A 25,518-nucleotide genomic window follows, 5' to 3' on the forward strand; every position below is an offset into this window, starting at 1 on the left:
TTTTTAGTCCTATAGATTGGAAATCAAAAATATTTCAATACCAAAACTTTCACAATGCATTCTAATCTCTGTATTAGATTCATACATTACTACCATTTAACAAGCACTATCATCTTCACAAAATGATATCTATCATCTTCACACTATAAATAAATTTCCACAGTTATTTAGTAAGATAATGTGAAATTTCATTTACAAAAAAAAAAAAAAAAAAACTTAGAAAATTAACATATATTTCATTTTATAAATAAATATTTTCAGTATTTTATATATAATCCTTGGAATGAAAAGCAATTTCATATTTTATTCCAAGGATGAGGTATAAAATGCAACATTAGAATGTTAATCATTTTATCTAATATTTATTTTATACACAAAATAACATGTTTGCATATTTAAAAAAATAATATATTTCACTTAAATTTCATTTACAAGAAAGTAAAAAAAAATCGAGTATATAAAATTGAAAAAATTTTTGGTGATATACTTGTGTTGTTATAAATTGAAATCAAAATACTTTCTTTCCTTTAAGATAAAAAAAAATAATAATAAATTTACCGTTCTTCTTGAAGCCTTTCTATTAACTGCTCAGGAATATCTTGCTCAGTTACTGACTGTAACACTTCATCTAATAAAAGAAGAAAACTTCTATAATTTCACAAGTAAAAAATTTCAAAATAACTTAATAGTTTTAAGTTTATAAAAAGTTTTTAAATTCTAAAGAAATTATTTTATTTTCTAATTACTTTTAATGAAATACAAATAATAAAATTATAGTTATCTCTAATAAAGTATTGTGTATATGTTATGGACAAAGTGATTAATCAGGCATTATTCACAATGACCAAAAAGGGCGGCACAGTGTGATAAATATTGATTAATTTATCAAATTGACCGGTCATTAAGAATACTGTTATCACCTAGTCGGGCAAATTGATAATAGCAAGATTGAGGCCGAAGTTTTCAATGCAAAAACGTGTATGTAGAACGCTCTGCACTGCTTTCCTGTAAGCATAGAAGTTTGGCAATGGCCTATGGAATGTCGAGCACGATTCCATTGACTTTCTGAACGCTGTTGTCAAACTTCTAGGCTTACAGGAAAGAAGCACGGAGCATCCAACATACACGTTTTCGCGTTTAAAACTTTGGCCTCAACCTCGCTAATAGTAAGTTGAGAAGTGATCATCTGACATACGATAGCCAATCGGCACTCTGAGTTGCTGATTGTATCACGTTGAGTGTGTATCGCGTTAGTATCGAATTTTAAATTGTGCGACATTTTAGTTTAATTAAAAAAACTCCACTTATTTCATTTAGAAATATTTATTTTTTGTGAATTATTTCAGCGTATTTTAAAAAGAACATATAATTTTTTAAAAAACTAAGTACTATCACCCAAACAGTTGCAACCACCATGGTGGCCGCAACTGTTTGGGCTCCCGGCGGATTCCTCCCGGAAGGGAGCCGCCGGCAGGATGCTGATTGTTTAACGTCACTAGATATTGACATATACTAGTTATTGGTACGTGTGTTCAAGAACTACCATGAATAAATAATGAGCGACGTTAAACAATCGGTGGCTCCCCTCTGGGAGGAATCCGTCGAGAGCACAAAACAGTCGTGACTGCTGACAGATTCAGTACTAAATGCAATACACACGTGCAACTCAGATGAGTGCGCTGATTGGCTTGCATTTTGGATGATCAATCCTCAACGTATTATCATCACTTTTCCCGACTAGGTGGAAGCAGTATTCATAATGACCGGTCAATTTGATAAATTATTGAAATTTATTACAATGCCCAATTTTGTTAATCATTATTCATAATGCCCGAACTAATCACTTTGTCCATAACATATATATTTTTTACGAAATAAATTAAATTTTGTTTGTAGTAATGTTTTATAACATAAAAAAAAAATATTCAAACTTGGAGCAGACAAAAATGGTCTAAAATACACCCATTCTGGTATTTTGAAAATTTGCAAGAAAACAAGTCATAACATTGATTTCTCTGAACATATTAAATTTTGTTACCCAATTAGAATTTTCACACAGTTTCGTTTAGAAGAAATTTGTTATTTATTACCTGTCAATTTTTATAACAAACGATCAAGAATATCACATATATGTTCCAATTACCCAGTTCTAATATGTATGATTTTTCTAAATTATCTGTAACTTTTGCTTTTTCAATTTCTAATAATTACTATTTAACTTATAACTTTATTTTTGTGACATGTTTAGTAAAACTAAAAAGTTTTATATTACATTTATTGCAATTTTCCTTTCTGTATTTGATGAAGCTCTGTCGATTAACTTTACTCTGTTGATAAAAGCTAATTATACAACAAACAAAAGTTTATCAACCTGCAAGTTTAACTGACTAATCTTACAGAAATTTCAGTTTTGTTAAGTTTATTAATAAACTGTTTAAAAAATTTTATATGTAAAAATCACATATGTAGATATTTTAATGTCTAATAATAATATGGTATACTTACGAATTGCACTATCTCTAATATAAACTAACATGTAAGCATTTGTGCAATGTTTTACTGTAATGTCGTCTTCGTTCCCTCCGAAATTGTGATCGATCGCTTCTTGTTTCGTACACCGAGAAACAACATCGTCATCAAATTTACACCACTAAAATTTATTACGAACCAAATTATTACTTATAAAACAATTAATTATATAACATATGAACAAAATTATCAATTACCTTATTATCACCTTTGGGATTAATGAACACTACATAATGACCACCATGGTTATCTCCACTATGAACTAATACAGCATGAAGTGTATAGTCAGCAGGAGTAGATTCAGAATGCTGAAGGAACTCTTCTAAATTAAGCTTCTCTGGAAATTCAAATCTGTAAAATTTATTTAAAAAATACTTAGTTATTGAAAAAATTATTGTAAACATATTTGACTGTTAAACAATTGGCAAAATTATCGCAGGGAAAAAATTAAATTCAAATGCTAAAATTCTTTAAAAAAAATTAAGATGTTCTAAAACTGTTTGTAAATTTCCAAGCCAATGGTGATCTTTTAAGAGAATGAAAACATTTCTCAATAAAATCTGATTTTGATTCCTGAATTTAGCAATTTTTCTAATAATTTAGAGCATGGTGCCAAGTATGGCCGCATTTCTTTATGTAGTGAGAGTATAGGGAAAACGACACCATGAGCAGTTATTGCTATATGTTGGCACTGAATAACAGTATATCACCATCAAACATTGAAGTGCAAGTGACATTTTACAAGTTATTTCATAGTGATGGGACATTCCATCTGGATAAAACAGCACTTTGAAATCTGGTGGGACTTAAAAAAATCAATATATTTTAACTTTATTAACAGAAAAATATAACACTCCTTAAAATATTAAATTCTAAATCACCAAAATACATATATCAAGGTCTAGGTTTTAACCCTACCTGTCATTTATCTTTATATTCGTATCAGTAAGAGGATCATACTGAAAACGTAATAAATGAAGATGCAAAACCGGCGGAAAAGATTCAAATATTATGCCCTTTTCTGCTTCCTGTAAACCATAATCACTAGCATCATATTTATTTTCACCTTCTAATGATTCAACAGCACAATAGTCTTTAAAAGATTCAAATACTGTAAAAGAAAATTTGAAATAAAATTTTAATATTAATTTATTTAAACAGATAATATAAAAAATATATGTATAATTAAAACTTACTATTTTTTTTCCCTTTAACATTTAATTGTACATCATAAAATGGTTCAACTCTAGTAGAGGTATAATTCACATGTTTACAACGTATAAATGACTATTAAAAAAAAAGAAAGTAAAATTAACACACAATTTAACTAATCAGTAATTCATTTAAAAGGTATTCATAATTTTTTAACATAAATTATCTTCATACAATTTTTATCATTTGTGTAATGTTGTAACTCATGAATATTTATGAATTATAAAATACAAAAAATTATCTATTCACATAATTCATGTTTAAGTACAGGTTAAGCATTATAAAAATTTATAAGTAATAGAGAATGATGAATCATAATTTTATTAATTAACAGAAAAGAACATGCAATAAATTCAATATTGGGCAATCAGAAATTCCAAATTGTTCATATCACTATAAATAAAATTATTAACTTATGTTAATATTAGCATAAGGTTAATGCAATAATTTTTGTATAAAATATAAGTCTGTAATTGATTTCTCTCTTCTGTATCTCAGATATTTTTTCTTATATTAATTTTACAACTTTGTTCAACATAATTGTGCAAATCTAAGTCACTAAGATCTTTGGATCATATTACAAGATTTGATTAGTAATTTAAAATCCTATAATTTTGTCTCAATAATATAAAAAATTAACTTTTTATGCTATTTTATGATCTTTTTTCCTTATAATATCTCTATATTACAAACTATTATTATTATACATAAAAACAGAATGAAAATATAGTAGAGCATCGATTATCCGAATCAACTGGGGACTGGGATTGTTTGGAAAAGCGATTTTTCAGATAACCAATTACGTACGAAAAAATATATTAACCTATCCCGTGTTGAAATTCATTCAAATCCTGGCACGTCCTTAAGTACCCTCTCATGATTGCACCAGTGCTGCCAGCTAAAATAATATTGGAGTAGCTCAAGACATAGTCAAAGATTGCAGTGCTACAGCACTAGCGGAAATTTAAATTTGCCGACTAAAAAGCTTTTGGTTAATTGACATTTCGGTTGATCGATATTTGGATAATCAATGCTCTACTGCATATCAAAATATCTGTATATATTAATATACCAATATAATTTTGAGATACCATAACAAGAAATTATATCTGTGTTAAGAATTTCTGAATGGCACAATATAATACCTTCAGTAAACAAAAGATTAAGCCTACATCATAAATAATTACCTAAGAAATATTCTATATAAATCTCAATATGTTCAAAAATAAAGGTCTCAAATTTGTATAGAAAAACAAAATATAATTTTTTCATTTACTTTTTGTATTCTTCATTCAGAATTTTATTTCTATTGAAAATAAAAATTCATAAAACCCAATTAATTTAATATAGAAAAAAACATGTAATTATTTTCTTGATTATAAAATATTTAGTAATTTTGCTTCACAAGCCAGAAGCATTTCACTATAATGAATAAAATATAAATTATAAGTCTAAAAAATGAATGCTTTAAAGAATTTCAGGTGTCAGTAATTTATTCAGATACAACGTTCTGCAATATCCTTATCATCTCAGCTTCAGATCCCTGAGCTGAGTTATGGTCTTTCCAATGCAGAGAAAGAACTAAAAACACATCACACAGTGTAACGTGCAAGTGATGAATGTATGAAATGTATTTTCTTGGTCAAGTGTGAGGAAATATTGCAGATTCTGTTGCAAAAAGTGTCCAGTTGGAGCACGATGCCAAGACATCAAAAATCTCAAAAATAAAAATAATAAAATCTGATCACAATACAGTCAAACCTGTTTTTATGCGCTCTTTTTATGTGCGATTTTTATTTGTGCGAATTTCAACTTTTTCTTTTTTAATTTTTGGATATAATGAATCAACAGTACTTAGTTATGGATAACAGTATTCAATAATTTTATAACTAATAATATTAAAAAATATATTTAATTCTTGAAAAAATTGGAATATTCAAATTATAAATAAAAATAAGGAAAAACTTTCAAAAAAAAAAAAAAAAATACATTATCATTTATGTTCACTTACAGTCATTTTTCCTTCAAATAGTCTTGGAATTGTACCTTCAACACAAGTTCCCTTCATTTTACTTTCCATATTATCTAACAACTAAAATTACAAAAATAAAGTTACATGAAATAAATATTAAATATTTTAATATACAGTTATATAAATATGTATAAACATTTTCATAAATTATAATAACTAAGAAATAACCAAATATACAGTATTTAAAAAAAATCAAAATACAGTGAAGTGTCGAAAATCCAGACTAACTGGGACCAGATGCTGGAATAGATTTTCAAATATACATGTAAATTAATATTCATTTTTCAATAGCTGAATCTGGATTTTTAGACTTCACTGTAATTAAATTTTAGTCATTTATTATTAATATAACACATAATTGAAAATTCACTTGATGTTATGTTAAGTTTTGAATCATTTTAATATGAAAATTAACAATTATTTCTATTCCAAAATTAAATGACCAATATCTATTTGCTTCTTGATTATTGACTACAAATATATTATTAAACACATATAACAAGTATGAATATACAAATGGTATTGTTTTGAATTTTTAAAACATGCACAATCAAGTTAATATCCAAAATCAATGATAACTTTCTAGCAAAACAATAAATAAAACCAATAATATTTTAGAAATCCCACAAGTTAACAATAAGCTCTGACACTACACAATTCAAAAAGATCAAAAATTGTCTAATTTGATACACCAAACGATCCAAATCTAAGTAAATGAGAGCAGTGCAACACATCCAAATTATTATTATATAACTTGTCACTGGAGATTTATAAAAAAATATTTTATTGTAGACAATTTGGTATACATTTTTCAACATTAATGTGATTTATTTCCCTCAAATGCTATATAAAATGGTAACAGGATTCAAATATAGAACAAATCCGTAAATTCTTTATATTAATTTATATTTCATAGTTTGGTAAACTGGAAATATCAGATAATTAGATTATATATACAAATGTCAAACTTTATTTTTATATCAAGCGATCATAAAATCCATACTAAATTTTTTCCATATTAAAAATGCCTTGAGGGGGGGAATCAAAAGATTCAACATTAAATGAAATAACTGAAAATTACATAGATCCAGTTTAAATACCTAAAGCCAAATCAAATAATATTCATCAAACAGTCAAAATTAAAAATGTAACAATATTTTCAATATATTTAATTTATTAATTTCAGCCACAACTAATTATCCTGAAAAATGTAAACTTTCAAATTTGGCTTCAATAAAGCTAATAATAATAAACCTCTAAAAGTCACTCTGAATTTAATACTTTCTATACTTTTTAAAATACAGTTACATGTTGGTTGATGACAACTATTCAACATCCTTTGTTCAATTCTTTACTCTGGTCAATACATCAGTCAAACTGCATGTTGGACTTGAAAGCCCCCTCTTCAGTTAACTCTAATATTTAAAACAATACTAAAACTTTAAAAATAAAAAAATAAGATCCAAATTTAGTATTAGAGTCAACTGAAGAGGGGCTTTCAAGCTAAACATGCATTTTGTATGATGTGTTGACCAGAGTAAAGAATTGAATAAAGGATGTTGAATAGTCCAGTGTCTTCAACCAACACTTTATTGCATTTTAAAAAGCATATAAAGAATATAGGCACTGTTCCAAATAAGGAGAAATCAGTGATATGCCTTCAGGAAGGCTTTGAGAAACAAAACTGTTGAATTTAAAAGCGTTCAAAAACAACTTTCTGATTGTACCTTTTATTATTATTTTTAGTGAATTTTAAAATTCAATTTTCTTATCAGACAATTAATATATTTTTGTTTTTACCAAGATTTACTTGCAAATAACAGACTTCAAAGCATGTGCAATTTCTTGTTGTAAATGCTACATTATATACAATTTACTATAATTAAAAAACAAAAATAAAGAACATTCTTTACTCTTTACTTGGTATTTCTGTATTAATATCCGTAAGAAAACTATGAAAATAAAAATACATGTGAAGCGATAATTCAATAAACATCAATAAATTTGTAGAAATAAAAAGAATAGCAATGACAAACCGTACGTCAAATGTTATATAGCCTAGATGGATATTTCAAATTTCATCTCTAGTAGTCCTGATGATAATAGAATATTGGCATTACCATTCAATATATTAAATGATTTTTTTATAGTTTATTTACTTTCACAAAACATTATTTTCTTAACAATGAATTAGATGTATATTGCAAAGATTACTTTCAAGAACTATGCATTTAAAATATAAGTTATGCAATTAATTTGAAGTTCATTAAACTGCAATTCAAATTTCTACATTTGATTCCTCTTTCAAATACATATTACGTTATTACATCGAGAAATTTTTGAATTTACCATTTTATTATCTCTCTTATTACAATAAAGTTGCTTATTAAAATTACTATTTTAAATCTATTGTTTCCATAAAACCGCATTGTGGTTCATACAGTTTATGTCCAATTCATAAAAATCAGTATCACTTCACTTACATTAAATCAATCATAAAATTTTTGATGTGTTGCTATATATCTTTTTCCAAATAAAACAAAATAAAAAAGTTTATCACTTACCACACGACATAATTCCTGTACATCATGCTGCATAAATGAATCTAATGTCTCCCAACTGTAAAATAAAAATTGGTAACAGTCAGAAGTTAAAACAATGAAAACTGCTTGTACTTGCCATTACATTTGCAAAACAACAGTGTTGGTTGTACATAGGAATATTCAAATCAGTGGCAATCCAATTGATCTATTTTAAGATAACTAAATATTCTACTTACAACTTAAACTCTGTTTCAATACATTTTTGATTTTTTTTATCAAAGTTTTGTGACCTGTCTGACTTATTTTGAAAACAAAATAAATCTCTGATCTATTCAAATCAAAGTAGAAATGAGAAAATAGTTCCAACAACAATATGAAGATTTTTATTGTAATAATTTTGAATAATTTGTAACACTATAATAAAAATGTATACAAATGAAGAAAAAAAACTTTAATAGTGGGGATATTACATCAGGAATGAAAACTATTCAGAAAATAATGTCTTTAATAAATTAACTGTATGTGAGAAACTTAATCTAAACTAATCCAAAATCTCGTAATTAACTAGGCTATTATGCTATAATTAATAATTAGAAACTAAGTAATTTGGTACTAGATGTAGACGTTAGGTGCCATCTCTTATCTAAATTAATAGTTATAATAATTTATTAAATAATTTAGAACATTCTGGAAGAAAATAACTAGTCCAGAGTGGGACTTGAACCTGCAACCTCCGTTTAGTGTGTGGTGTGTTTGCCAGTTATGCCATCTGGACCCCGAGCAAGTCATCCAAAATGTTCTAAATTATTTAATAAATTATTATAATTATTAATTTAGATAAAAGATGGCATCTAACATCTACCTCTAGTACCAAATTACTTAGTTTCTAATTATTAATTATAGCATAATAGCCCGATTAATTATGGTGTGTTTGGATTAGTACCAATACATTGAGCTTCAGGATGTCGATACTTATTCTAAGCATTTTAATTTTACTCTTCAAAAAACACAAAAAAATGAATGTGATATATCAAGTTTATCACTAGAATAATGGATTGAAATTTTTGGCTACTTTAATTTTAATTCTAAAAAATGACATTTTTATTATTTTCTTTAATGTTTAAATATTATTTACTAAATTTTCATCATTCACAGAATTATTAATTTACTAGAATTCAACTAATTTTAATGAATTAATTTTATTTAATATTGCAAACTATAGAATCATAGAGTTAATAATTTATTGTCAATGATGTCTGATACTATATCCAGATATTGGAAAATATATTAGGAATTCAAGGAATGGCTGGTTCCAAACTTGCCTATCTGAAATTTTATTTCTGAAGTTATTTAAAATCGTGAATCCTGAAACATGTCTATTGTACTTCAAGAAATGCATCACTGATATAAATGCATTACTGAATTCCAATTATTAGGAAAATGAGTGGAAAACTCATATACATTGGGTATACCAAACAAACATATTCTTCAAAATAACTATTATTTATATTTAAATGGTTTACAATATACACAAAAACACAGATATTTAAATGTTTTGGGTGCTATAAAAATTTGTTTAATGTTAAGGGTTCTTACTCAAATTTTTGTTTAAATTCTACGACTTTCCCTAACCAACTTCATACAAATACCCTGACCCTCATGTCCTTTACAGTATGGCACATTGACAAAATAAAACATTTGACTTACCATGCACGTGCACTATTGTTTCTCTAATTTTTTAATTAGCTATTTTTTTCTAATTAACAGTTATATATTTTTCATAATTGCTGAATTATTAAAATAAAAATGTTTTATTAAATTAAATTGCTATATAATTATATTTTCAAATGGCTTTGAAAAAAGAGGAAAAAAAGCTATTATTTATTTATTATTCATTAAGAAATCCTATTATAATCCATGTACAAAAGTATATATTTATTAGATTTATCTCTTAACAAATTTCCTAAGCTTTATATTATTAATAAAATGGAAAAAAAAGTCAAAAATTGCCTTTGTTATGCAATCAAAAATTATTAAAATGAAAAAATGATAATACCTTAAATTTAAATTATTTATCATTTTTTGTATTTTGTAAATTTCTGGGAAAATTTTGGGTCCTGAGAATATTCTGCACCCCTTTTCGTAAGTTGTATTGCACCATATTACTTCTTGTTGCTTGCAGAGGGCTATACTCAGTCAAGCATATTGTCAGCAAAAAAAAATCAACAAGGCAGCCAAGGAGACAAATTTTCTAACTTTCCATGACTTTTTCTGAACACTAACAAAAATCCCTGATTTTTTCCACTTTCCAGGTGCATAGAAACCCTGTATACTATTATGCAGGATGGCAAAAAAAGTTAAAAATAAAGTTGAATAATTTTAAACAGCAGAATATATTATGTCAAGAATTTATAATTATGTTTGAGCAATTTTTACAAAGAAACATTTAAAGAGATTTTTCTGTTGTATTATTCCATTCAGTTGTTCTTTTGAAAGTTCATATAATGTTTTATATTTACAGTTCACATCAACAAACTGCCTAAATATCAGATACTATTTTAACTATACAATATATTACACTAAAAAACTAGATATCAAATTTTCCAATCAGTTCATTAAGAATTCATATAATAATATATCTAAATTGGTTACCTACCCAAAAGATTTTGTGAGTTTCTTTGTACCAACTGGCTTATCAGAAAACTGTAATTCATAAAATACTCTTTGTAAAGCCAATGCTACACTCCTTGAAGAGTCATCACTCTCTGTAGGCATTTGATAGACAGCCTATGAGTAATTGGTTATTATTAAAATACTGTTGTTATATTGTAAATTTTATAAGATTAGAAAACAAAACTGATCTCATAAAGCAAAAGATTTTTAATTCAATAAAAATACAGAATAAACTTGTTATAATAATAAATTCTTTTACTAAATAATAATAAAAACTTATAATTAAGAATGTAAAAAAGATAAATTTTATTAGAATTTAATAAATATTTTTGTATATTGATGACGATGAAATTACAAAATGATAAAAATGTTGCTAACTCACAGATTGTTATTTTCCTTTGTAATTTTGAATGTTTTTTTTGGTCAATACATAAATATTTAGAAAAGCATTAATCTAAATTCTTACAACAGTTACAATGGTAACACAATTCTTTTTAAATAATATGCAAGCTGTAATTTGATAATTACATAATAAAATTACACCACCATTTTATAAAATCCATTTCAAAAAGATCACTAATATTATGCTAATTTTATTTGAGAAATGTTCTTACTTAATTCTTGCTTTTGTTTCTTTTAATAAACTTTAACATTTATATTTCATATAAAGTTATCAGAAAAATAAATCTGCTAACTTCACTAAAATATTAGTAAAGATACATTATAATTATGGACTCAATGAAAAGTCATCATTTTAATGTATAGATATACTACAGTATGTATTTCAAAACAATTTTTTTGAAAAAGTGGGATGAATTTATTTAAAATTATAAATAATAAAGTATTTAATTTATTTAGAATAATTATTGTAATTAAATTTTTATCAGTCATTCCTCTTATTGCTTCAAGATTTGTAACAGTGGTGTAGAATTCTTTCCAGTTTCCATTAATGATGCAGTCTATTTGATTAGAAATTTTAATGTCATCTAATAAAGTTAAAATCAAATTTATGAAAAAACTTTGCATGCAAAAACATTTTTATACAACAATGATTTGTTTTTATATTTAAGCACTTTGTTATTTAAATCAATTTAATTTTATTCTATACTAATTTCATCAATATACAATATTACTGCAATCAAACTGTTATTGAAAGTAATATAAATATAAAGCATCTCATAACCGAAACAAAAATAGAGAGAGTTCAAAGGAAACAATTTAAAAATTCAAAATTACTATGCAAAATTGCAAAATAAATAAACATACACACACACAGGCATATAGTAATTCCTCGATTTATGTGAATTCATTTTAACATAGTCAATTAGACATTTTACACAATGCATAAATTTGAAATTTTTGGAGGTTAAATGCATTAAATAAATTAACCACACATACATTGTAATTATACTAACATACACAGTAATTTGAGTGTTTCCCAACTTAATTTATCCTGTATTATTATTTACAGTTGTGTAGTAGAGCTGCCAGACTGAGCAAAAAAAAATTGGACTACTGTTGGTGTTTTGGCAACAGTCACCAATTAGATGATTTTAGTTTCTAACAGTCTCTACATAGTCTTGCCATTTCATATATCAAGTATTTTTTATTATTATTGACACGAGTGGTTTCAAATAGGTAACAGTAAAGTTTGTGAGTTTTGTATACTTTATAAAAATAAATGATAAAAAAACACTGATTTAACTGTCATTAGTAACTCTTTACACAGATGTATATTTTAAAAATACTTTAGTTAAAACTGTTCTACCAAGTGAAAGTAAAACATTTGAGAATATGGAACAGATCCCCATTTTAAGTAACTTTCTGTGGCTCCACTTATGCTGTTTTTGCAGAACCAATTACTCACATAAATGAAGAGATTACCATATGTAACACATCACTCAATAAGTCTCTGGTCTGACAACTCTGGTATGGCAACACTGTGACAGACCCTTATGATTTCTGGATAGTACCAACCTTCAAACGATACATGTCAAAATTTCATGACATTCTGACAATTAGTTTACAGATTACAGAATAAAAAAAAGAATTTTGAATGTTGATTAAACATTATTTTTTGATGGGGAAAAATACTGTTAAAGCCAAACAGTGGCTTGATAAGCACTATGGAGACACTGCACCAGGGAAATCAACTATTATTGACTGGTATGCTGAATTTAAACACGGTCATACAAACACCGATGATGCTGAATGCTCTGGTTGCCCAAAATCGGCAATTGTTCTGGAAAACATAAAAAAAGTCCACAAAATAGTTTTGAAAAACCGTAAAGTGAAGTTGCATGAGATAGCTGACACCTTAAAGATATCAGAAGGTAGCGTGTTTACAATTTTACATTAAAATTTGAGCATGTGTAAGTTGCTTTTGAAGTGGGTGCCGCGTTTGCTCACACCGGACCAAAAACAACAATGCATAGATGATTCAGAGCACTGTTTGGAGCAGTTCAAGCAAGATAAAAAGGATTTCTTGCATCAGTATGTGACAATGGATGAAACATGGATCCATTACTACACTCCTGAATCAAAAAGATCGTCAGCTGAGTGGACAGCAGCTGGTGAAAGTCATTCAAAGTGACCAAAAACTCAAAAGTCAGCTGGCAACATTATGGCATCCGTATTTTGGGACGTGCATGGTATTTTGTTCATTGACTATCTTGAGAAAGGTTAAACTATCAATAACGAATATTACATTGCAGTATTGGATCGAGTGAGTGTAGAAATCAAGAAAAAACACCCTCACATGCAAAAGAAAAAAGTGCTGTTCCACCAATATAATGCCTCGTGTCACAAGTCAATGAAAACAATGGTTAAATTGAATGAATTACACTTCAAATTTCTTCCTCACCCACTGTACTCTCCAGATCTGGCCCCCAGCAACTACTGGCTTTTTGCAGACATCAAAAAGATGCTCTAGGGAAAGAAATTTGGCTCAAATGAAAAAGTGATTGCTGAAACTGAGGCCTATTTTGAGAGCAAAGACAAATCATTCTACAAAAAAGGCATCGAAAAGTTAAAGGAGCATTGGAATGAATGTATCACCCTTGAAGGAGAGTATGTTGTTGAATAAAGTCAAATTTCCAAAAAAAAAAAAAAATTGTTTTTCTTAGTTAGACTGGAGACTTATTGAGTGATGTGTTATATGTGCAATGATCCAATAAACATATTTAAAATCAGATAGTTAAAAGTTTTATTTGATTGCATAATTAATACAAATATTTTTATATTTTCATACCTTTCTTAACTGATTAGTGAAAAAGAGTGTTTGTAGTAGAGAATTCATATAACAAGTAGCACCTTGGTTTTTTAATCCTACATAACCTGTATGCTTCTTTGAATCCCAACTAAACAAAAAAAAATTAAATAAAACAAAATTTAATTTAAAAATATTAAAGTATTCTTATATAAATAAAAATTTCCATTTAGTTAATTAAAACACTAAAAATTATTGGAAATAAAAACTACTTAAAATTATTCAAAATCTTTAAAACATGTAAAAAATATATTAAATTTTCTGCTTACAGTCCTATTATAATAAAGGTTTTACTAAAGATTATATATTTGGTCAAACAAATTAACACTTTTTTAAATATAAAACATTCTAAAGATTGTTTATTTTCATGGGAAAACGTCTTTTACTTAAAAGAATTTCTTACCTGACACCATGAGGAGCATCTGCACATACCCAAACTTCAAGTATTATAGTATCATCTTTAATAAAACCTTTTTCTGGATCCAAAATATCCTAAATTATAAAATAAAAAAGTTTGATATTTTATGTTTTTTTTCCACATTAATGTGTTTCTAATAAAAGATTAAAGATTCCCGCAAAAGATTAAAAATTTATTTACTAATTTCCAATTAAAACTTTAACTCAAAATTTCAATGGCTTAACACTTTTTCATTACTTTAAAACAAACTCTTACAATAACAATACATTAATTTTAGTTGTTAGTGTATAAAAATGTTACTTCCTAAATATTTTGCATGCTGTCTGATCAAATCAAATCTGTGCAGAATATTTAATTTTTAGCTAAGAATAATTTCTGATGTTTCAATTTTATTTTATCAGTAGTTAACTTGAAAAAAATTTCACATAAATGATGTAAACTATTACACGAAAGGGATATAATTATTTTAAAAATATTAGAAATAAATAACTACTTTTTCTAATATCTCAAAACACTTACGTTCCACGCCATAAAATGACTAAATCCCCAATCATTCTCTTTACTGTAGAATAGATGTTGAATTTCTGAAAAGAAAATAGGTTAAGGATTTAAATCTCTTAAATAACAAACTTTATAATAATGAATATATAAAAATATTGCAAAAAATTTTCTTACTTCTTACAAAAATTTTCTTCTGTTCCTTCTTTCTGACCAATAAGTCTTACATTCTGCGCTGCTGCATATTACAGGACCAAGTTCTAAATAAATAAAGATATGTATTATACGGTAGGCATTTCAATAGACACTCGCATTAAATACGTAATATTAAAAACTCTCACGATCGACTCGGATTCTCCCATTACATTGTAAAAAGAATCCTAATCCTTTCGTTAATTCTCGACTCTGACTTTGGTTTGTTGCGTGGCATTACCATTATTTTCCTATTAGATTTAAAATATATACAAGATCATCTCTGGTATTATTTGTTTATATTTATTTAGTTTAAAAATACATTTGAAATTTGTTAAGTTAAAAACACTGTGGATAGCTTAGGATGGTTAATTTGCCTAATAAAAATAAAAAAATAACAAAGTATGTTATATTTTGAACTTTGTGTTCAAAGATCTCCAGAAATTTATCATTCTCTTCATTTATAGTCACTTTTTATGAAATGAAAAATAATAAAACTTTAAATTACAGTTTTATGAAACTGAAAAGTATCAAAATTTAAACAATAAGTTATTTATAAAAATTATTTAGTAGTGAATCATGTGGAAACAAGTTAACTCATTATGAATTATCAATGAGTTAAATAATATTGTTTTTAATGATTTGTTGAAAAAATCTACACACAAATTAGTAAATTATACATTAAAACTAGAAATGAATATATTATATATTATTACCATGGAAGATTTCTCACAAATGTAGGTGGACTGAGCAAAGTATCTTTGAGTTTGCTAAAATTGGGAACTGTAAATCTGAAAGTTGCTTCTGATCTTGCTTCATCTGAAATTGTTAATATAAAAATATAAATTAGATAAGAAAATTAAACAGAAAATATTAAATGCATTTAAAAGCTAACTTGATGTCTAATATTTAAAACCTGTCTGAAGAAATGCAATGAGACAGATAAGAATTGTGTGTTTTGGTAGGTATTCATTTTATAAAGAGTTACTTTTATTAATGCAGAAAGAATTTAAAAACTTTTATATTACAGTAAAGTGCTGTACAACGCGGGGAATTCATTACGCATTATAGGAAATTGCGTTATCAAAACCTGCATTATCACACGATTTATGAAAGTTTAAATCTTGGCCTATAAGTTGAAAAAAACATATACCACTGATCGACGAAATTTGAGGGTTGTTGCTTGCTTTATTTGTATGTTGTACGGGATTCTACTGTATTTTATATTTTAATTCAGTTATTTTTTTTTCATTAAAACAAAAATAAGAACTATTTTGTAAAACTGCAAATTTTTTGTCAAAAATCTCCCAATCCTATTAACCAGTTTTTCCAGTTTCCAGTGCTTGGATCAACTGTCTTAATCATTCGGCATTGTCACAGCATACAAAGTGTAACTATATGAGAGAATAATATTTCGAATTGAAGTGGACATCATTCGTGTGGCATATACCTGCACTACCAACTACAATGATAACATCAATGTCACAAGTACTGTGGCCAACATTAAAGATGAAAAATGTGCTCCTGGCGTGATATGGCTTGTGTTAATCTAGGAAAGCTGATAACAATGCGTGCTTTGTATTAAATAATATAACTGTTATTTAATTCACAGGACCATGGCATGTTTTGTCTTATTAACTAATATTTTGTATTAACCAAACTAGTTATCATCGACATGCCTATCCTCACTGACAGGATTTCAAATCTACCTTGCATAAACCGATAATGTAAAACAGGGTTTGACTGTATGTATAAATGTCAAGAACATAGACTAATTTTCAAAGTTAACTGGCCGTATGTTGGTGTTGGGGCCATGGGCTGTTTGTTTAAATAACTGGTGCAAACAGACATACTATACTGTGGATACCATTTTGGCATTCGTTCCTACTGATCTTTAGAACTAAGCAGACAAACACAAACAGTAACAAAAAACTTTATTAAAAAGGTGAGAACTGTCACTGACATCCTCGGCCAACATCCAGGCAAAAACCCGCGAACTTTCGCGCCTCTTTTTCTTACAAGTTGCCAGCCAACATCTCGTTGGCAAGTGTTGCCAGGCAGTGTTCGGGATCTCTGGCGCTGGCGGCCCACAGCTACTCCCCCACCAGTGTCTGCGACACGAAACGAGCGGGAAAGGTTACATGTCGGCCAGAGCGGTGGTAGTTTGTCGCGTTGGGGCTGGATTGTCTGTGGTACGTTTAGTTGGCGCTGGTCTTGGCATTGGAGACATTGGGGGTAACTGGTCCGACTCACTCGCTGCGAGAAGAAAAGCCGGTTTCAGTCGATCAATAGAAACAACAGTTTCTTTTCCCTTTATGCATAGAGTGAATGTCTTGCTACCACGTGACACGACTTCGTAGGGTCCATCGTATGGAGGCTGCAAGGGCTTCCGTACAGGCATCATTGCAAAGAAATACGTGGGAACATGACTGCAGTTCTTTGTGGATAAATGGGTTGCAGTAGGAGTGGTGCACCACAGGCACTGGTGTTTAAGTACAAATACACAGCCAGAAGTTCTCGGTCGTATGCAGAATACTGACGCTGAGAGTTACTCAGTTTGCGGGAAAAGAACGCTAGTGGCTGGAGACCTTGTGCTGTAACTTGATGAAGGGCAGCGCCCACAGCAGAATCGGATGCATTGACGTGAAGTGCAAGGGTAGCACTTGGTGAAGGATGATGTAGTAAGGTGGCATCTGCTAATTGTGACTTACATGACTCAAATGCCTGAATCGAATTGTCAGTCCATTTAATCTCGCGCTGGTCGTTTTTCTTTGTTCCTTTAAGTAGATCGTGTAAAGGAGCTTAGTGATGGGCCGCATGGGGTAGGAACCTACGATAGAAGTTCAAGATGCCTAAGAACCTTCTCAGTTGTTTGAGGGTCTGTGGTCGCTTCTGTTGAGTTATGGCAGATACACGTTCTGGAAGTGGCATAACGCCGTGGGAAGACACCATATATCATAAGAATGATACATGTGGGGCAGCAAAAGTACACTTGGATGCATTGATTTGCAGACCGTACTTGTCAAGGCGTTGAAACACTTGCCACATGTGCATCTTATGTTCCTCCCACGAAGTGCTAGCAATGAGGATGTCATCTAGGTATGAAAAACAAAAGTTTAAGCCTTTCAGAACTTCGTGCATGAATCGTTGGAATGATTGGGCTGCGTTGCAGAGACCAAAAGGAAGGAAAACGAATTCAAATAGCCCAAATGGCATTGTAATGGCTGTCTTTGGCACATCATCTGGATTCACTGGTATATGATGGAAGGCTCTAACCAAATCGATCTTGGAAAATATTCGGACTCCGTGTAGACTTTGACCAAAATCCGTGGATGTGTGGCACTGGATAGTGATCGCGGAACAGTTATCCTATTCAGGGCACGATAGTCTCCAGTAGGTCTCCAATCGTTACGACCCTTCGGCACCATATGGAGGAGGAGAAGCCCAGTTGGACTTTGATGGTCTGCATATACCTAACTCCATCATGTGCTGGAATTCTTGCTTTGCTACTTGCAGCTGAGCCGGAATGCAATCTACGGGGTTTGGCAAATACGGGTGGACCGTGTGTTTCGATATAATGCATTGTGTTGTGCCTGACTTTCGAAAACGGTCGAGGACGAGTGAGATGTGGAAAGTCCTTGAGGATATCCTGCATTGGGGAATTGCTGATTATAGTTTTGACTGAAGTAGGTGGTCCTGTATAATATCTTCCTCGTGTAGTAAGGGAAGTCAGGGGGTCGACCAGTAATCTGTTTCTGATGTCGAGAATGAGTCCAAAGTTGGCCAAAAAGTCTGCACCGATTATAGGCTTCTGCACATCAGCTATGGTAAATTCCCATCTGAAAGAACGTCTTAAGTTGAGGTCAAGTTCTAGCACCTTTGTTCCATACGTCGAGATTTTAGAGTCGTTGGCAGCATACAATTCAACCTTTGTAGGCTGATTCTTAGTGCGATTGGGAATGATCGATAAATCTGCTCCAGAATCAATTAAGAAATTTAGGCCAGTTTTGTTGTCATACACAAACAGACGGCTATATTTAGGAGCCAGGCTGGACCCACAGGCCGTTACTGCGGCTGGCTGCGCATCGTTTCCCTGATCAGCAGTTCGGTCGAAGGAACACGGTGAACGACATTTCCTAGCAGCTGATCCAAACTTATCATGGTAGTAACAATATCCCTGACGATTGAGGCTTCTTCCTCGAGGCGTGAACTAATGTGATACCTTGAATTCGGATCATGTCGGTTTCTCTCTCTACTACGATAACGGGGACGAGCAGTACGCGATACATTAAGTTCTGCAACCTTCGTTGTGAGTTCTAAAATCTGCATTTCGAGATTTTTGATTACGGGATTGTCGGCTTCTAAGTTGATGCTGGCCAGTTGGGTTGGTTCTGTAAGTTCAGCAACCTTGTCAGCAAGGATGGCTAGCTTGTCTAGTTCATCACCGCTAACAGCCAGAACTGTCTGAATATTTTTGGGGAGACGTTGGAGCCACAAGTTTCTAAGAAATTCTTCGGTAATCTTGCCCGCTGAAAGCTCCCTCATTTTACAGAGTAAAACGCTGGGTTTCTGATCCCCTAACGCCAGATCTTCAAGCAGAATTTTAGCCTCTTTAGCAGCGGAGTTCTGAAAAATTTCGAGGAGTCGATCTTTGAGTTTAGTAAACGGAGCCTCGGCTGGACGGTCAAATGTCACTGACGTTAGATAGAATCTCTGCGTCCAGGGAATTGACTAAATAGTTGTACTTAGTGTTCTCACTTGTAATCCGATTAATGGCAAAAGCTGCATCTAGCTGCACAAAAAATAATTTGATGTTGGTTTTAGTGAAGATAGGCATTTTTGCCTGTACACGTCCGATTTCCAACTCGTTCTGTTCCGCCATTTCGGGCGCCTAACTATGCGGGTACAAGGAAAGCGGGATAGTCTTTGATTAGGCTTAGCCCGAGTCACGCATTCTTAGTTGTCATATTGAATTTACGATTCAGAAACTGATCATACCTGCATGTCCTGTTAAAAATGTTCCTTCAAAGACAGAGTTGTTCACTATCCAATTCAGTCGAAAGTCCAGATAGTTCGCTTAATCGCATCACGTTCGGGTCACCACTTCCATGCTCTTTTTTGTCCATAATAGTGTACTGTACAGGTAAATCAATGTTTTTGAATGCTCGTGGATTCTTTGATTTTCCAATGACCACCATCTTTAGCCTGTGCGTGCCTGAAGCATTAGCATAAGGTAATATGGTTACATGTTCTTTGTTCACCTTATGTTCAGGTACAGATTTCTCATTATGTGAAACAAACGTTTTGCCAAAAAAGCTCTGACTCATCTGCATTGTATACCTATAGGGCAAAGATCTAAATCTTTCACTTTTTGTAAAAATCTCAATTTAAATGGCTTTATGCAGGATGCATCATTAGAGTTTTTTTCTCCTGTTAGTCATCAAATGTATTCCATGACGACTTCTGAAGCATTCCAACCATCCCTTGCTAGCTACAAAGTCGTCTTTTTTTGCTTTCATGAAAGCAAAGATTTTTACAGGTGTATTCCTATGTCTGGGCCCAATATGGGCCCAGACATAGGAATACACCTGTTTCTTTTCTGAAGAAACAACATGTACAAAGCCTCTTCAGCTTTCTTGAGTGTCTGCCTCTTGCCTGGCCCACAGTCAGCGGTTGACACAAACTTTTGAATGTTCTTGCAGTTCTTTTTAATATCATAAATTGTGGAACGTCCTATGCTATTAATTGTTAATGTTTTGTGTTTCCACTTTTGGGTTTGCGAAGCCATTGCGAAAAATTTCAACTTTTGTGAAAGGTTTCAATCTTTGGGAAATGGGAGATTATGTACTACTATAAACTGGAGTTGGCACCCTGCAAACTGGATGATTGAGCAGGCACAAGGCTAAAAGATCATTGCACTCACTCATTTGTATGGTCTCTGTCATACATTATGTTACTGTTTTGTTTTTTGGCTCATATAAAGTGACTTTTGCAGCAGTATAAACCATTGGTTTTATTAAATAAATATGCTGTGCATTCATTTTTCTGAAAATTTTATAAAACAGCAGTAATAAATAAAGCCCTTGGAACAAATTACAAATTTAACAATTAAAAGGAAACAAGCAAGTTTGAGAGTTTGATGTTCACAAAGTATTACTCGATCCCAATTATTCACAAACATGGAGATCAGTGTATTTCATAACATACACAATTTGCACACATCACTTTCTTTGTAAAATCTCTATCACTTAAAGTAATATAAAATGTAATGTTAATTTATTAAAATTAAGAAAGGAATATATAAAGTATTATATATAAAAAAAAAAAAAAAGACTTCCTACTGTTTAAGTAAGTAATAGTAAATGTTAAGAAAATTTCTTTCCATTCTATTGTTTTTGATAGTAAATCAAAACTAGAGGTATGACAGGAATCTAAATATTAAAAAATGTCAAAATTTTTTACTGTTTTATTCCCTCCCTTTCTTTTTTAAATTAGAACTTTCAAATACAACAAGACAGTCAGAGGAATTATTTCTCTGCTTAACCAGATAAATTTCAATTAACAACAATGCTCATTTCTTACAACTGCCAAAGCATCAGTTTCCGATAGCTCTTCCTCTGTATTTCTATTTTTTAAATTTTGCTGGTAGAAATAAAAGAGCTGCTTGATACCCATGAAAAATATATACAATACATTGCTGGTGGAAGCTTCTACAGAAAAATAAACAGAACAAAAGCATTGCATCATTTACAATTTTTATAGATCTCTCTTCCTTGCTTCTCTAATAATTTCTTTTCTCTCTTTTCAACAATGGTGTGAGTTTTTTGTTAATTTAAATTAATGAAATAGAAATGTATGAAGTTAAAATTTATTCCAATAGAAAAAAAACAATAAAAAGTTAAAAAAGTCCTTTTTTTTTAAAATTTCATAACAAATAAGAGCATAATAGTAAGGAAAGAGGTGTTTAAAAATGCATTATGCCTCCCTGTGCCCTCTGCACATCACTAAGGCGTGGGCTTTGATTTAATTTATCTGTTCACAATATCTTTGTGAGATCTCCTCCCCATTCCTCCTGAAGAGCTCTTTTAAGGTTATGTAATGTCATAGAACAGTTCCAAAGCTGTCTCCCAATGTATGTCTTACAAGCTTAATGGGATTTAGGTATGTGCCCCCAAATTTGTCTACCCACACCATTATTAAACCACCACCAATGGCTACTCTGGAGTAATACTGCATTCTGTATATTATTCTTCTGGACATCTCCATCCACAGTGTACAAAGCAAATTGGGATTTGTCAGTGAACATAACATGGTCCCTGCTCAATCACGATGCTCATTGGCAAATTGTAGCTTGGCTACTCATGTGTCCTGGTGAGAAGTGAGTCACTTGCAGTCACGCCAATTTCCTTTAATACTCTCCTCACTGTTCAAGCTGAAATTGACACATTCCTCACCCTTTGAAGTGCATCTGCAATCTGAGTGTTTGTTTAAAGCAATCCTGTAGAAGTGGCAGGCAAAAAACTGCTCATACCTTGTTGTGCTCTTTGTGTAGCCTTGATCTTGTCTTCTAGATTAACTCCTGGTATCTGTGATCACTGAAACAGCCAAGAGACAGCTGATCAACTGATTCAAAGTCTGTGCAATTTCATGCTACTGAGTTCAACTTCAGCAAAAGCAACAGCTCCTGTGACATCATTCTCAATGACAAAGTACTATCAGTTCATTTTTGCACTCTTGTAACTTTCTAATCAATAAATAACACACGAGAATTTTGATATAAGCAAGCAATCTGCTCTAGAATACACATGCAAACAAGACACTAGCAGCAATTAGTGTAAAAGATGCTTTAGTGCAAAATTAAATTTGTTATAACAAATGAATTGATCACATCACTAATTGCTCATGAAAAGTAACCTTGAAAACGACATCTTCTGTTAGACGAGATAAGCAATCAAGTGTTCTATTATGGCAGCCTATCTACTGTAGCAATCGGAATGGGCACTTTATTTATAATTATTTTTAAACAAAAACAAAATTGGAAAAAATATTTTCTGATCAGAAAGATGGTGATAAATTGGAGTTACGAACACCTAGGTAAATCTGTTGCAACAAGTGGAAATTCCTGCAATAATCATACAATTGACATGTTGCATAAACTAGGTTTTACCATTTCTTTTCCTCAGGGAAATAAAATGAAATTTGTAGTTAAAAAAACAGTATAGAATGATTTCCTTTACTTGCCAAACAAGCTGTTCTAGTTGTCAATTATTTCCCATTTCCCTGCATTTTCTATTCACTTCCTGGGCAGATAAATATCGATTTAGAAAACTCACTCAGTATCTCTGTCAGTCTCAGTGACAGTTTACAGCTTCATAGAGCCCAGGCAAATTTAAATTAGTGGGTCCCATGTACAGAGTTGACATCAGAGATTTTTCTTCAGGAGAATTATTTTCTTTTAAAAGATTGGTTTCGGATACCTGTTGTAAGAGCCCCAGGTAACTCTCCTTTTTGCCCATAGTATAATGCCAAAGTCTAATACATATTTATGAATTGCATTTCTGAATGACTGTAATGGAGCTGTCACAATCAAAATTATTTGTCATTTCACAGAATATCAAAGAAATGAGAACAGCCCTTATCAGTTACCATCAATCTACTCAATTTGGAAAAATTATAATCATCAATGAATCAACTTACTTTTTTACAAAAATTAAGCAAATATATGACAAACACCTAAAGTAGAATATCAGTTCCAAAGATCATTCCGCACTGATTGCAAGAGGTATTTGTTTAAAAGTTCTATTTTGTTTAGGTAGAGACTGTACTAAATAAATCTGACAAATATTTTGGCTCATTTACACAGTTCGTGATGGTGCAATCAATCCTGGCATAATAAACTCAGGCTCTGTTCAAGATTTTTCCACCAAAATAAAAACAAAATCTTATTCCTTACTTAATTTTTTATGATGTTTAAGTAAAAACGACTAGATTTTCATACTAAGTCAAAAGTAGAGCATGGATTAATCTATTCTTTTTTTCAATTTGCCTCTTGCTGCCTCCTTTCCAATGAGTTTACCATTTGTTTGTTTATTCTCTAAAACCAAACTGAATCTAATTCCTTGATTACTTTTCAGGCTATATTAAATTTTTAACTGAATATTCAAATTTGTCCTAAGGTGAAGCAGTTAAGCCACAGTTTTGTATAAATGTTTAATTTCTAATTATTAATTTTAAATTTAGTTAAATAATTTAAAGAATCCTGGAACGAAAGAGATCCCAAATGAGATTTAAACTCCTACTCTGAATTGATAGCCTGGATCAGTGTTTCCCAACCCATGTATTAAAAGGTGCCTCAGTATGTCACAAATGTTAAGCATTTTTTAGAATTAAACTTTATTTTATTAAAAATTATGCTGTATCACAGGAATCTTATTAAATTCAAAGTGTGTCGCTAATCCAAAAAGGTTGGGAAACACTGGTCTGGATAGTAGCATGAATACAAAACTGGCCAGTTTAAGCTTAACTTGTTTAAAAGTAAACAAATGGTAAACTCATTGGAAAGGAGGCAAATTGAAACAATTTGGGTTTAGGTCATAGTAGACTCACCACAATATAATAACCAATAGAAAAGATTCTGGCTATTATCCCATAAACATAATGCTATTTTACTATCAATATAATAACCCTATAAATGGTCATAATCTTGTCAGAGCAACTTTATGAAACATTAAATCAACTATAGCCTACAAGACAGAGACCAGGAAACAGAAGGGAATTTACTCAGTAAATATGGTTTTCTTTAATTATCTGAAACATCACTAGGTTTGCTTTTTATTCCCATTTCATCTTTATTTGTAATAGTTTGTTACCTGTTACAATAGGGTGTCCCGGTTAGTGAAAAAGAACAGTTAATTTTAATGTATATTATCACATTATTTCCAGTACAATTTACTTCTTACACAACATCATTAGCATTAATGTATATTTTAAGTCTTATTAACTTAATTAAGTTTACATGTAATATTACACAGATACAATAAATTTTTGAGCATAAATATATAAACTGTATATAGTTACAATTTTTGCTGTATGAGAAAAGGAATACATAATTTTTTCGTTGGTGACTTTGTTCAATGCATGAAGGTTATATCTG

At 30.3% G+C, this 25,518-nt stretch overlaps 1 protein-coding gene and 2 pseudogenes across 1 annotated transcript in view; 1 reads left to right on the forward strand and 2 right to left on the reverse strand.

Moving 5' to 3' along the window:
* LOC136971328 (ubiquitin carboxyl-terminal hydrolase 7-like) overlaps positions 1-15,283 on the reverse strand; it is a 38,829-nt gene extending 23,546 nt beyond the window's left edge. Inside the window, exons 1-11 of the mRNA XM_067265781.1 lie at positions 15,195-15,283; positions 14,661-14,749; positions 14,240-14,348; positions 10,973-11,103; positions 8,338-8,392; positions 5,753-5,833; positions 3,726-3,816; positions 3,448-3,640; positions 2,727-2,880; positions 2,506-2,650; positions 559-628 (exon numbers count right to left, since the gene is read on the reverse strand). Of these exons, the coding sequence (XP_067121882.1) occupies positions 559-628; positions 2,506-2,650; positions 2,727-2,880; positions 3,448-3,640; positions 3,726-3,816; positions 5,753-5,833; positions 8,338-8,392; positions 10,973-11,103; positions 14,240-14,348; positions 14,661-14,749; positions 15,195-15,206 (1,130 nt within the window). The 5' untranslated portion in view covers positions 15,207-15,283. The remainder of the gene's footprint in view (positions 1-558; positions 629-2,505; positions 2,651-2,726; positions 2,881-3,447; positions 3,641-3,725; positions 3,817-5,752; positions 5,834-8,337; positions 8,393-10,972; positions 11,104-14,239; positions 14,349-14,660; positions 14,750-15,194) is intronic.
* Positions 12,861-14,074, forward strand: LOC136971339 (uncharacterized; annotated as a pseudogene).
* A 217-nt stretch (positions 15,284-15,500) lies between the features above and the next one.
* LOC136971314 (ubiquitin carboxyl-terminal hydrolase 7-like) overlaps positions 15,501-25,518 on the reverse strand; it is a 51,205-nt pseudogene continuing 41,187 nt past the window's right edge.

This window comes from Centruroides vittatus, unplaced genomic scaffold (genome assembly GCF_030686945.1).
Source record: "Centruroides vittatus isolate TY-2023 unplaced genomic scaffold, ASM3068694v2 contig_2460, whole genome shotgun sequence".
NCBI classification, from domain to species: Eukaryota; Metazoa; Arthropoda; class Arachnida; order Scorpiones; family Buthidae; genus Centruroides; species Centruroides vittatus.